Source organism: Saimiri boliviensis, chromosome 1 (assembly GCF_048565385.1).
Source record: "Saimiri boliviensis isolate mSaiBol1 chromosome 1, mSaiBol1.pri, whole genome shotgun sequence".
In the NCBI taxonomy this organism is placed as follows: domain Eukaryota; kingdom Metazoa; phylum Chordata; class Mammalia; order Primates; family Cebidae; genus Saimiri; species Saimiri boliviensis.
In genome coordinates, this window is record NC_133449.1 from 96,604,339 (window position 1) to 96,618,479 (window position 14,141).

Consider the following 14,141-nt stretch of genomic DNA (forward strand, 5'->3'; position numbering starts at 1 on the left):
TGAAAACCATGTTTTTAATTGCATAAATGTGAGGTATACAACAAGTTGGGTTGACGTAGGTAGCCACATTGAAATGTTCACTAAAGGTAGGTGGCAATCTAACAAGTTTGCCACCTTCCCCCACCTTCCCTAATTACCTCTGTGTACACATGCACATGTTTACAGCAAGAACACCTAAAATTACTTCCTTAGGAAATTTTCAACATACAATACAATATACGAACTGTAGTCCTCCTGCTGTACATTTGATTCCTAAACTTATTTATCATAAACAACTACAAGTGTGTCCCACTTGACCTGTATCTCCCTAGGTCTTCCCACTCCTCCCACCCCTGGTAACCACCATTCACCATTCTACTCTATTACTGTATATACATACATTTTATTTCACTTTAAGTGTGATTAAACAATACTTTTCTTTCTGTCCCTGGCTTATTTCACTTAGTTTAAGATCCACTGGGTTCATCCACATTGCCACAAAGGCCATGATCCCCCAACACCATTTTTTAAAAATTATTATACTTTAAGTTATGTGATACATGGGCAGATCTTGCAGGATTGTTACATAGGTATACATATGCCATGGTGGTTTGCTGCCTCCATCCCCTCATCATCTACATTAGGTTATCCCAATGTTATCCCTCCTCAATCTCCCCACCCTCCACTATCCCTCCCCTAGCTCGCTGACCCTCCAACTGACCAAGTGTGTGGTGTTCCCCTCCCTATGTCCATGTGTTCTCATTGTTCAACACCCACCTATGATTGAAAACATGCGGTATTTGGTTTTCTGTTCTTGTGTCAGTTTGCTGAGAAGGATGGTTTCCAGATTTATTCATGTCCCTGCAAAGGACATGAACTCATCCTTTTTTATGACTGCATAGTATTTCATGGTGTGTATGTGCCACATTTTCTTTATCCAGTCTATCATTGATGGGTATTTGATTTGGTTCCAGGTCTTTGCTATTGTAAACAGTCTCACAATGAACATATGTGTGGATGTGTCTTCATAACAGAATAATTTATAATCCTCTGGGTATATACCCAGTAATGGGATTGCTGGTTCAAATGGTATTTCTATTTCTAGGTCCTTGAGGAATCACCACACTGTCTTCCATAATGGTTGAGCTAATTTACACTCCAACCAACAGTGTAAAAGTGTTCCTATTTCTCCACATCCTCTCCAGCATCTGTTGTCTCCAGGGTTTTTTAGTGATCGCCATTCTAACTGGTGTGAAATGGTATCTCAGTGTGGTTTTGCTTTGCATTTCTCTAATGACCCGTGATGATGAGCATTTTTTCATATGTTTGTGGGCCTCATAAATGTCCTCTTTTGAAGAGTGTCTGTTCCTAACCATCTGATCTTTGACAAACTTGACAAAAACAGGAAATGGGGAAAGGATTCCCATTTAACAAATGGTATTTGGAAAACTGGCTAGCCATATGTAGAAAGCTGAAACTGGACCCCTTACTTACATCTTATACAAAAATTAACTCCAGATGGATTAAAGATTTAAACATAAGACCTAACACCATAAAACCCCAGAAGAAAACCTGAACAATATCATCCAGGACATAGGTATAGGCAAGGACTTCATGACTAAAACACCAAAAGCATTGGTGACAAAAGCCCAAATAGACAAGTGGGATCTAATTAAATTCTAGAGCTTCTGTACAGCAAAAGAAACACGCATTAGAGTGAACCAACAACCAACAGAATGGGAAAAATTTTTTGCAATCTACCCATCTACCAAAGGGCTACCATCCAGAATCTACAAAGAACTAAAACAAATTTACAAGAAAAAAAACAAACAAACCCATCAAAAAGTGGGTGAAGGATAAGAACCGACACTTCTTAACACCATTTTAAAATGAAAAAATAATGAGAACTCACTTAGTGTTTGCGAAGGCTTTCAACCTCATCTAATCAGGTAATTAGATTGTATGTTCCAGGACTGAGTCCCAGGACAGAGCTCATGCCAACTCGACTACAGGCCTGACATAGAAAGCCTGGGTCCTTAGAAGGTGACACTTTTCTCTGTTGAGTGTCTGAAGGCTTTGTTATCTCTGCTTTAATTCCCTCACTCAAAACCTGATTTTAGCCAATTCCTGCAATGAAATAAAAATGACAGGAACAGCTTAAAATGTCATCCTTCCCATGGATATCTATATTTTAACAAGGGATTAGTTTTTAGGCTTAAGTGTCATCAATGATATTTCAGGAAATCCCTCAAAAAGGGAGTAATGTTTTAGAGACATCTAGGAAATCTCTAAAGTCTCCCTTATGTGGCCACAGGGAGAACTGAGGGGTCTTGCTAAGTGTACTATCCTAGCCCAGCTACACCTGTTTGAAGGAGCTGATGTCTTCTGTGAGCCAAGAAGCAGCTACTCTTCTGAACATAATTAAGAGCTGTGTAAAATAACTTGATTTAGATATCTTGACTTCACTTGACATCCCTTAAGAATTCACCTCTTTTGGGAGTGGCCAATGGCTTGCGGAGCAACATGCCTAAGTTTTATTGTGACTACCGCAATACATACCTCACCCATGACTCTCCATCTGTGAGAAAGACACACTGCAGTGGTAGGAAACACAAAGAGAATGTGAAAGACTACTATCAGAAATGGATGGAAGAGCAGGCTCAGAGACTGGTAGACAAAACAACAGCTGCATTTCAACAAGGAAAGATAACTCCTACTCCATTCTCTGCTCCTCCTCCTGCAGGGGCGATGATACCACCTCCCCCAAGTCTTCTGGGTCCTCCTTGCCCTGGTATGATGCCAGCACCCCATATGGGGGCCCTCCTATGATGCCAGCAATGGGCCCTCCTCCTCCTGGAATGATGCCAGTGGGACCTGCTCCTGGAATGAGGCCACCCATGGGAGGCCATATGCCAATGATGCCTGAGCCCCCAATGATAAGACCTCCTGCCCGTCCCATGATGGTGCTCACTCGGCCTGGAATGACTCTACCAGATAGATAAGGATAGAGGGGAGGCCTCATTCTATCAGTTTTATATTACCTGTTCTGCTTCACCAGGAGATCATGCTGCTGTGATGCTGGGTTTTCTAAACAGCATAAGGAAGACTTGCTCCCCTGTCTGATCAAAGAGAATAGTTTTGGAGGGGAGAGGTGAGGCAAAAAAGATGCAGTTTTTATTTGTATTGGGAAATGTAAAAATAAAGTTGTCAACTCTTTTAGTTTATAAATAAATAAATAAATAATTCACCTCTTTTGTGATACATGTTATCTGTATCTACTTCAGGAAAACTTTAAAAGTTAACTTTGCTCAATTGTCATTAACAGATTGCTGAATCTAGACAATTCACTTCTAGATTGGAATATGTTGAGTATTTTTAATTGGCCCTTGTAATAATGGTAGGCGCTGGTGTTTTGTGTTGTTTTGTTTTGTTATGTTTGTTTTGTTTTGAGACAGAGTCTGGCTCTGTCACCAGGCAGGAGTGCAGTCACGTGATCTTGGCTTACTGCAATCTCCACCTCCTGGGTTCAAGCGATTCCTCTGCCTCAGCCTCTCAAGTAGCTGGGACAACAGGTGTGCACCACCACACCCGGCTAATTTTCTAGTATTTTAGTAGAGATGGGGTTTCACCATGTTGGCCAGGATGGTCTCGATCTCCTGACCTTGTGATCAGGCCACCCAGGCCTCCCAAAGTGCAAGGATGACAGGCGAGAGCCACCGCGTCCGGTGGGTTAGTGTTTTCAAAAGAGGGTTAGATAGGAATAAATGCCTTTTACAACTTATTTCAAGTTCTGTAATGGACTGAGGCTACTTTACTAATTATTACCAGAAAAATAACAATGATTGCAGGTTCCGAGTTGTGGCAAATTGAGAGAATGAGTTGATTCTTCATGAAAAACCATGTCATCAGTGGTCTATGCAGCAGGTACTGATGCAGGTACATGTAGGGAAACAGCAGGAGAAAAAGTAGATAAATATCACTGTCTTTATGAAGCTGGCATTCTGAGGGGACATTGGGGCTGACTTAAATCTAGGAGCTCTGGTAAGTAGAATAGTTTTTAACCTGATGCTGAAATATCAGAAACATCTTGCTCAATACTCTATATTTAAAAAATAAATTCAGGAGAAAATTGCACAACAAAGATTAACATAAAAACATGAATAAGCATCTAATATGCTTGCTGAATTTTCACCTATGTCACTTTAAAGGAATAACATAAAGGTCATAAAAAGTAAAAGGTGAGAACGATAATTGGAACTAAAATACCTTATTCCCCCCCATTAAGTCAGCTCCTAAAACACAAATCGAGTATTTCCCCAATAGTGAAGCATGCTTTCTTTTGTGATAACTGGAACAGAAATCTGAATAAATCATGTTCCAAATTCATTACCCCGTTATGCTTCTTATGATTGTACTAAAGAATTAGTAAACTCGCCAAGGTTGTAAATATAGTCAATTAGTAAATTCACTAAGAAATTAGTCTTTCTTATGACCTAGGACTGTATAGAAAAGGCATACCTCTTTTACATCTGGAATGGGCCATGATTAATCTAAGTTCTGATTAAGCAAAGACTGACATGGGCATATTGCTTGCTTATGTTAACATTAAATGATTGTCCTGCTACTTTTTAAATATAGCTGGGGAAACAATGGAACACAATAGAATATAGTTGAAGATGAAGGAAAACGAGACTTCAGCAGCATTTGCGGTAAGTGAACTCTTATCTCTTTCTGTGAGGACTTGTTCCTGCTCCTGCCCACCCTCTGTCACTGCATTCCCAGCTGCAAGGTGGCCCATATTAACAGTCACTCTGGGTTCAACATCATTAATGTTCACTCTCAAGTCACCACAAATCCCACATTCCCTTCATCTCTCAGGCTTAAAAAAACTCATTTGACACTAAGGGCTAATTAATTAACTGGATTTTCTTATATTTAATGGGCAACATACTAAGCCATTAGAATCCAGCCTTGTTCAAATTTCGGTCACCAAAGAGGTCGACAAGTATGCCAGTCAACAGAAAACCTAGACTTTTTTTTTCTGGATTTTACTTTATTAGTAATCAAATTTTTACAAAATATTATGTTAGAGCAGGAGGGATGCTGTACTATGACAATTTTACAATTCCTATCATCATGCAAGTTCTTATTTCCAATATGCCTTCATTTTACTCACAAAATGAACTTCACCTGAGAATATGCAGTAGCATTAATGCTGGAAATAGTGTAAAGACCTGATGCTAAATGTTTGTGTATATTTGATTACAGGAGGGTGCCTTGTTCTCTATGGTTAAAGGCAGAAAATGAACTTTCTGAAACCATGGTTGTCAATTTTTCCTATGTAAGAGTTACATCAGACAATCTAATACTGTAACTGGTCTTTTATTTGAAGGTGGCAGTCTCCTGAATGCAAACAAAAGCATGAAAGAAAATAGGAATTTATATCAGATTATACAAATAAAGTGACTTTATTCTGCAAGGCTTCAAATTTGCAAATATTCAGGTGTCAATTTCCATAAACACCTGACCTCTGAAACTAGAGCATTTCTCCAGTGCAAATCTAAGGCCTGTATTTCTTGAGGATGAGAAACTGTACATTCCCTATTGCTATCAGAAATGTACTTTCTATCATTTTATATTACCTGTTCAGATTTATTTAAAGATTGTTTTCCAAAATAAAACTCAAATTCATCCTGAGACAAATTCACAGAAGAAAGATTCAATCAGAAGCTAAATTATTTTTGAAGATTTATTCTCATGGATATAAATGGATTATTCTAGCCACAGCTCTCTAAAATCCTTTGGGTTAAACTTTGATGACAGTACTCAAAGCTAGAGTTCCAGAAATATTAATTTCCAATGAAACTGCACTTAAACACGTTCAAAATAATATAAAAAGTGTTTTGAAATTTGTTTTTATATACTCCCCATAGAAATGCCAGTGAAAATATTTGCTGAGGTGAGAACTCCCTCAAACTTCTATCTCCTGTTCAAATGGGCCCTTTCTAGAATAAAGAGAAGTAAAGCTTACTCTGCCACAAAATTTTGTTCATATTCCCTCTGAATAAACAGATTGACAACAATTTATATTAACTTGACAGACTCTCCTGTGAGTGACTGTTTATGCCAGAAAATCCAGACCTAAAAGCCCAAAGCACTGATGCCTTCAGTAGCAGCTAAGAAAATGAAAGAAGCCTAGAACTCTTGGAAGGGAAAGTGACTAGGGAGCCTGGATCCATTACTAGGGAGCCATTGGTTTTGGTCAACTCTGTGGTTAGCCATGTAGACCCTGAATCCTAGAGGTCTCTTCAGGATAGCCAAACAACATACTTCCAGAACATCACCAGAAGGGCAAGGATGTGAAATGCAATGGCCAGTTTTTGAGGCAGCAGATGATCTGTGGAGTCAGTTTTCCTCATTCGGCAGCTAAGAGAGAGACTCCAGGTCTGAAGACAGCTAACCTCATAGGGTCACCTTGGAATATTTGGAAGCCCCTGGGCCTCCTCCATAACAGACGAGCCCTCATAAAGCCCAACTACCTCATGTTGTTGAGAATGCCACAATTTAGACTTCCTCCCTTTCTCCCTCCCTCCTTCCTTTCTTTCTTTTTCTTTCTTTTTCTTTTTCTTTCTCTTTTTCTTTCTTTCTTTCCTTTCTTTCTTTCTTTCCTTATATCTTTCTCTTCCCTTCTTCTTTCTTTCTTTCTTCGTTCTTTTCTTTCTTTTCTCTCTCTCTCTTTCTTTCCTTTCTTTCTTTCATTCTTTCTTTCTTTTCTTTCTTTCTCTTTCTTATTCAGACGAAGCCTTGCTCTGTCACCCAGGCTGGAGTGCAATAGCACAACCTCTGCTCACTGCAACAGCCTCCACCTCCCCAGTTCCAGCAATTATCCTGCCTCAGCATCCCAAGTTACTGGGATTACAAGCACGCAGCACCACACCTGGCTAATTTTTGTATTTCTAGTGGAGACAGTGTTTCATCATGTTGGCCAAGCAGGTCTTGAACTTCTGACCTCAGATGATCTACCCACCTTGCCCTCTCCAACTGCTGGAATTACAAGCATGGGCCACCACACCAGGCCTCATATTTCTTATTAAGTTTATTGAATGGTGTCCTCGGATGACTTTAATGAAAGAAGATGTGATCTTGAGGAGAATAATAGCAACTAATGGTCTAATCAGCTCAGGCCCTTGCTAAGTGACTGGCTTCTAGCTCCACTCTGCCATCAAAAGACCCAAATTTATCCTTGGAGAGAGTAAAAATTTCCACATGCCTTGGACCTTCATGGACTGAGCCATGAATGCTTACTATAAGCATGCCAATGATCTGCTTCCTGAAAGTCGCATCATTTAGTCTTTGAGAACAGGACCTATACATTTTTTTGATCTGCCGACAACACCTATCAATGTACCTTGCAGTGGGCAAGTATACCCAAATACTTGCCAGGGAAATATAACACTGAATGCATAAATGAATTCATTACTCACAATGATTATCAGTATTGTGGGTCTTTGTATCAGCCTGCTGGAGTGGCTGAAAGCACCATAAGATTAGTGCATTTGGACACCACAAAAAGCCTAGATCAAGTAACTCTTCCATTTCTTCTAAATTCCTGTTGTATATAACATGATTCGATGAGTAAGCATTATTTTTTTGCTTCTAATTTATTGCATCACCAATTATATTTGAGAATAAATTACAAATGTGGCTGTCAAGTAAAAGTATTATTGACAAAACTTGTATACATCCCGGACAATAGTAACATCATTTAAACGGTGATGGTATTGGAATCTTTTTACAATCTAACCCTAGGCATGCTAAAATTCTGTGAGATAAACATTGAAAGGGCCTTAATTCATTCTTATGTTGCTATAAAGAACTGGCAGAGACTGGGTAATTTATAAAGAAAATAGATTTAATTGACTCACAGTTCCATGTGGCTGGGGAGGCCTCAAGGAACTTACAATCAAGGCAGAAGGGGAAGCAAACGCATCCTTTCTTGCATGGTGGCAGGAAGAAGAAGTGCCCAGCAAAGGGGGAAAGCACCTGTGTATTACCTGTTCAGATTTATTTAAAGATTGTTTCATCTGTTTCATGAGAACTCACTCGTCATCACAAGAACAGCATGAGAGTAGCCACCCTATAATTAAATTACCTCCCATTGGGTCCCTCCCATGACACATGGGGATTATGGGAACTACAATTCAAGATGAGATTTGAATGGGATCCCAGCTAAACAATATTAGGCCTATTGCTATGTTTCCTCAAATTTTTAGATCAAATATTATTTAAATTAGAAATCAAATATTTATATACAATGACTATATTTTAATTTGTCACATGTTTTATTATAAGGGACATTAGTAGTTAAAAAATCCTTTTATATCTCTTTCTGTTCATGATTTTCTGTATATTCTTTAGTATATCCAAAGGTGTATGTCAATTTTTTAAAATTTGAATTGTAATAATATTCAGGTACTGTGAGATTATCTCAATTTTGAAAATGTTATAAATTTAAGAACTTCTTGAAATAGTACCATGAAATGACTTATATATTTATATTTAGGTGATATGTCTATCTCAATGAAATTTGCACATCTTTTAAAAAGTGATGCAATTACTCCATATTTGACACCAACAGGCAATCTCATTTCTTTTCTAATGCAACTGGCTTTATCCCAACCTGCTGGAATGAATGTGGAAAGGGAAGAATCCAGGATTAGAAAGAGAGAAGCAGTCCTTCCCCGAACAGCTTTCCAAGGATGAGCCAACGGACAGCTACCTTAGCTTCACAGAAGAGACAAGCTGTGTGCACGCCAGAAGACAGAGGTGGGCAGGAAGAAAAGACATGGGTTGACAGAGCTGCTCTAAGTCAAAGCATGGAGAGGCCCAAGCAAAGTGAAGAGGGGAGAGGAAGGCAAGGTCCGGTGAAGTCAAAGCAGCAGCCCCAGTGAACCCAGACACTACTCTGCCTCCAGCTCACTCTCTGTGGCTAACGCTACCTCTGGCAGGCAGGAGTTGGGTTAGAGGTTACATTTTAAGGGAAGGCAGTAATGCCTGGACTGGAATTATTCATAGGATTTTTGTGATATTTTAACTTGTGTCATGCTTGTTGCATAATTTTCTTATATTACCATCACCCAAATCTGAGGACTATTATTATGTCAATTTATGTTGTTCTTACCTGTTTGTATATTTAAATACTGATAATCATAGAGTAAGTATATTTTCCCTAAGATATCTTAACAGTAATTCTACATTGATACATTATCTTGATGACATCTGTGCCCTTAACATTCTGATCACTGTATCAGAGATATCACCAATATTTATGTGTGGACATTTCCTTGTTTATCCTAAAATGTGCTTTCTCTTCCATCCTTGCCCCTCTAAACTAAGCTATGTGCCCGGGGTCCCAAGCACCCTCTGTGTATTTTTCATTAGGGTTGTTATTTTAACAGGGAGGTAAATGACAAGTTGCTCTCATGTCTTTTTTTAACCTCACCCCCTCAGTCTAACAGGCATTTTCAAATGTGCCATGCATTTGGATTACACCTCTCCCCTAATTTCTAGTACTGATTTTCCTATATTTTTGAATTTGCTTCATTTTCTTACATCTGAGAAGTCAGATTTTAGAAGATTTTGTGTGAGTCACCATCGCACCCCCGTTTCAAACCTTCGGTTTTGGTAGCCCACCTGACTGGCATTGGAATTTCACATTGTGAATGGAACCCTTTCTAATTGGTTCAAGTTCCCCCACCGAAGCAATGATTCTGTCTTTGAATAGTTACTAGGACAGACAAATTTGCTAATACAATTGCTTTCTGATCTGAACTTAAGAAGAATCTGGTTTTCTAGATCGCACAGAACTTTGCTCCTTTTGTCCGTAGGAATAACTTCCATCTCTGACTCATTCCTTGGTTGACTTCCACAAAAAGTTATTGGGTACCTTATGAGTGCCTTAGGAATAGTCAAATACAAATCCATTGGACTTAGCCCCTGCCTTGTGGGAGTTTCTATCTAATCTGTTGGAAATGTAGACATCTAAATGGATAATATTCAGCAAGCTTTAAGTAACTGGACAGTGCTTGATGAATTTCTGTTTGTTAAGATGAAGGCTAGAGGGAGGAGTCAGAAAACCTGGATTCACACTGAAACTTTGCGACTTATAAATGTAAACTACTAAGTTCCTTAACTGTTTTCATCATAATCTGTATGTTAAACTATTATATCAATACTTGCCTCATTGAAGAATTATAAAAACAGACAAGAAATTTGGGGGAAGGAACATTTTCAAATATATACTTTTAATTTTAAAGTGGTTCTTATAGCCTGTGTTTCTAAATAACATGATTATATTATCATTTATGTATTATTAATGCACTCCAATCTAAGATGACCAAGAGAACATCTACCTACATTTGACAATTTGGTATATACTACTCATGGAAGAGAGAGAAATGCACACTACATGAAACCATGAGATGTCTCAGTAGTGGAGGTATTGGAAAAGGGTAATATGCCAATGGTAGTTTAATGGGAATGTCATTGAATCTATAAATTGCTTTTGGTAGTATGGCCATTTTATCAATACTGATTCTTCCTATCCATGAGTTTGGAATGTTTTTCCATTTGTTTGTGTCATCTCTGATTTCTTGCAGCAGTGGTTTGGGGAGCTAAATGATGAGAATACATGAATACATAGAGGGGAAAAATAGACACTGGGGCCTTTCAGAGGAGACAGAAGATCAGAAAAACAACTAATAGGTACTAGGCTTAATACCTAGGTGATGAAATAATCTGTACAACAAGCCACCATGACACAAGTTTACCAGTATAACAAACCTGCACATGTACCCCTGAACTTAGAGTTGTTTTTTTTTTTTTTTTTTTTTTTTTTTTTTAAGAGAGAATTCAAGTTCAGATTAGGTGACACTGGGATGTGTGCCAGCAAGTGGGGCTTGGGTGTGGATTGGGTGCTGTCAGAAAGCCAGAGTAATTCTGTGATTGGGTGTCTTAACAAATCTTTTGTAGAAAGAGGGAAAACTAAATAAAGGTAAAGGTGCACTTAATTACTCAAGAAGCAGTAGTCATTCATAAAAGCCAGGTTAAGGGGATGTTTGGTCATTATTGTGGGTTAGACAATGTTTATGATATTGTCTGTGTTCAACCATGATGCTGCAGTTATCTTGTGTTTGTACTAATCCATCATGGAACAGTCTTGTCTCATGTTGATGTTTTCTGAAATCTTATTCCACCGAACACTGAAGGCTGGCTTTGAGTGCTAGGCCAGCTTCTGGAGGTCAGGGGCTACTTTTCTCTTTCCTAATAGGTGTGTGTGTATGTGTGTACAAGCTTATACACAACCCTAGAAGCTTGTTGTCAAATTCAAATTTCTTAAATCTATATAAATGAAATTCTCAACATGTTTTCATTAATACAGATTAAATCCTTTCTATTAAAAAATAGTTCTTGTAAGTTTTTTTTCATACTTATTTTTCTGTCTCTTATTTTGCTTTAAAATTAAAGGTCTATAACATTGAAGCATAATAAAAATGTGCAAGTGTCAGATAACCACATATGGTATGAAAAGTATAATCAAGCATTAAAACATTCAGCAAAAATAAAAGCTTGGTTCCAAAAGGGTGAAAAATTCAAAAGTTTATTAAAGTGAAAAAAATAAACAAACAAGATTTATATAGATGTTTTCTTGAGTTCTACTTTTGATTATATCTTGAACTACCCTGGTTGCCCACTGACAAAAAAAGAAAAATCATATTTATGGGGCAAAGAAGAAATAATTATTATTTCCAAAACATATTTACCCCAATATGTAGCACTGAGTGATGCTGCTTAGACATAACAAATCATCCTCATTCTTAACCATGCTTGCATTTTGCATGGAACTATCTATGCCAAATGGTCATTTTTTCTCACATTTATTATGTTAACAGGATAAATGCCAACATTTGTCAACATCTTGTAAATGATGAGTCTTAATGAGGCAAGCTACTGTTTCACTCCTCTGAGGAATTTCATAGCAGAATAAGCAAAATATCAGGTTAACGCAAGTGGGAGGGAATCCCAGAGAGCAAACCTTTTCTATGAACGTATATTCCTTGAGGTTTTGCTTAGAGTGGGTTCTAGGATCCAGGCCAATTTGGCCGAAACCTTTCTACAACATTTTAATTATATTTTTAACAAATCCTGCAAAATGAGGTTCACATGTTGATTCAGCCAAGAAAAGAAAAAAAAAAAAAAAAAAAAAAAAAAAGCAAAGCAGTATCTACAAGCTGAACAGAATGCAAGAGAGAGGGAGTGATTTAGAGGTGTTGCCAAAAGCCAATGAATACAAGTGTTTTATAATACCAGACCATGTTCCACTCATATTGGGGTAGGTACAAAGAGTGGTGGATGTGATACTCTTGCTCTAGAACAAATGAATCAGTAGGTTTTTATTTACCACATATGTGCTAGACCCAGAAGTAAAAAATGTAACATTTAGAAAAACAGTGTTTACAGCATGAGGATTGAAGGTAAGGCAAATGCAAAGTAAGATAATACCTAGGCTTGCCAATGTGTTCTGTGACAAGCTTGGAAATCAATGAAGGCACGTGCTTAATACCACGGATTTCAGGAGCAGAAGTTTTCAGTGTGTGTTTAAATCCTAATTCTGGTAGTTACAAATTAAACACACTGGGACATGTGATTTTATTTATTTTGGTCTCAGTCTCTTCATCTGTCAAATGGATGTAACAATACCTGCTGTATAAGATTGCTGCAATAATTTAATATGATGTATATAAAATGAAGATTAATAAAAACAATTATTGCCATTATATCTGCTAATGAAATTAAAAATTGCTGATCTCTAGTATAAAAAGCAAATAGTGGGTAAGAGGGTTCCAACAGTTCTTCTTTTGCTATTTTACTTTAAGCTCCAGTATACATGTGCAGAACACGTAGGATTGTTACATAGGTATACATATGTCAAAGTGGTTTGCTGAAACTATCAACCAGTCATCTAGGTTTTAAGCCCCACATGCATTAACTATTTATCCTGATGCTCTGTCTCCCCTTTCCCTCTACCCACTGGCAGGCCCCAGTGTGTGTTATTCCCCTCTCTGTGTCCATGTTCTCTCATTATTCAACTCATTTATGAGTGAGAACATGTTGTGTTTGATTTTTTGTTCCTGTATCAGTTGGCTGAGGATGATAACTTCCAGCTTCATCCATTTCCCTGCAAAGGACATGACGTCATTCCTTTTTATGGCTGCATAGTATTCCATGGTATATATGTACCACATTTTATTTATCCAGTCTATCATTGATGGGCATTTGGATCGGTTCCATGTCTTTGCTATTGTAAATATTGCACAATAAATATACGTGTGCATCTGTCTTTATAACAGAATGTATAGTCCTTTGGGTATACATGCAGTAATGAGATTGCCAGGTCAAATGGTATTTTTGGTTCTAGATTCTTGAGCATTGCCACACTTTTTTCCACAATGGTCTAATTAGTTTACATCCCCATCAACAATGTAAAAGTGTTCCTGTTTCACCATAGCCTCACTAGCATCTATTGTTTCTTGACTATTAATAACGCCCATTCTGACTGGGGTGAGAAGGTCTCAAATTTTGGTTTTGATTTGCATTTATCTAATGATCAGTGATGTTAAACTTTGTTTCACATGTTTGTTGGCTGCATAAATGTTTTCTTTGAGAAGTGTCTGTTCATATATTTTGCCCACTTTTTGATGGTGTTTTTTTTTGTCGTCGTTGTTGTTGTAAATTTGTTTAAAGTTCTTGTAGATTCTGGATATTAGACCTTTGTCAGCTGGGTAGATGGCAAAAATGTTGTTCCATTCTGTAGGTTGCATATTTACTCTGATGATAGTTTCTTTTGCTGTGCAGAAACTCTTTAGTTTAATTAGATCCCATTTGTCAATTTTGACCTTTGTTGCCGTTTCACATTTTTGTCATGAAATATTTTTCCATGCCTGTGTCTTGAATAGCATTGCCTAGGTTTTCTTCCAGAGTTTTTATGGTTTTGGGGTTTACATTTAAATATTTAATCCATCTTGAGTTAGTTTCTGTATAAGGTGTGAGGAGGGGTTCCAATTTCTGTTTCTGCATGGGGCTAGCCAGTTTTTCTAGCTCCA

At 37.8% G+C, this 14,141-nt stretch overlaps 1 protein-coding gene across 1 annotated transcript; it reads left to right on the forward strand.

The window, feature by feature from the left end:
- Positions 1-2,481: 2,481 nt before the first annotated feature.
- Positions 2,482-3,147, forward strand: LOC101028664 (U1 small nuclear ribonucleoprotein C-like). The gene is given in 2 exon segments (XM_074385849.1): positions 2,482-2,788; positions 2,791-3,147. Coding segments are annotated over 2 exon segments (477 nt in total). The 5' UTR covers positions 2,482-2,502; the 3' UTR covers positions 2,982-3,147.
- The last annotated feature ends 10,994 nt before the right edge of the window (positions 3,148-14,141 follow it).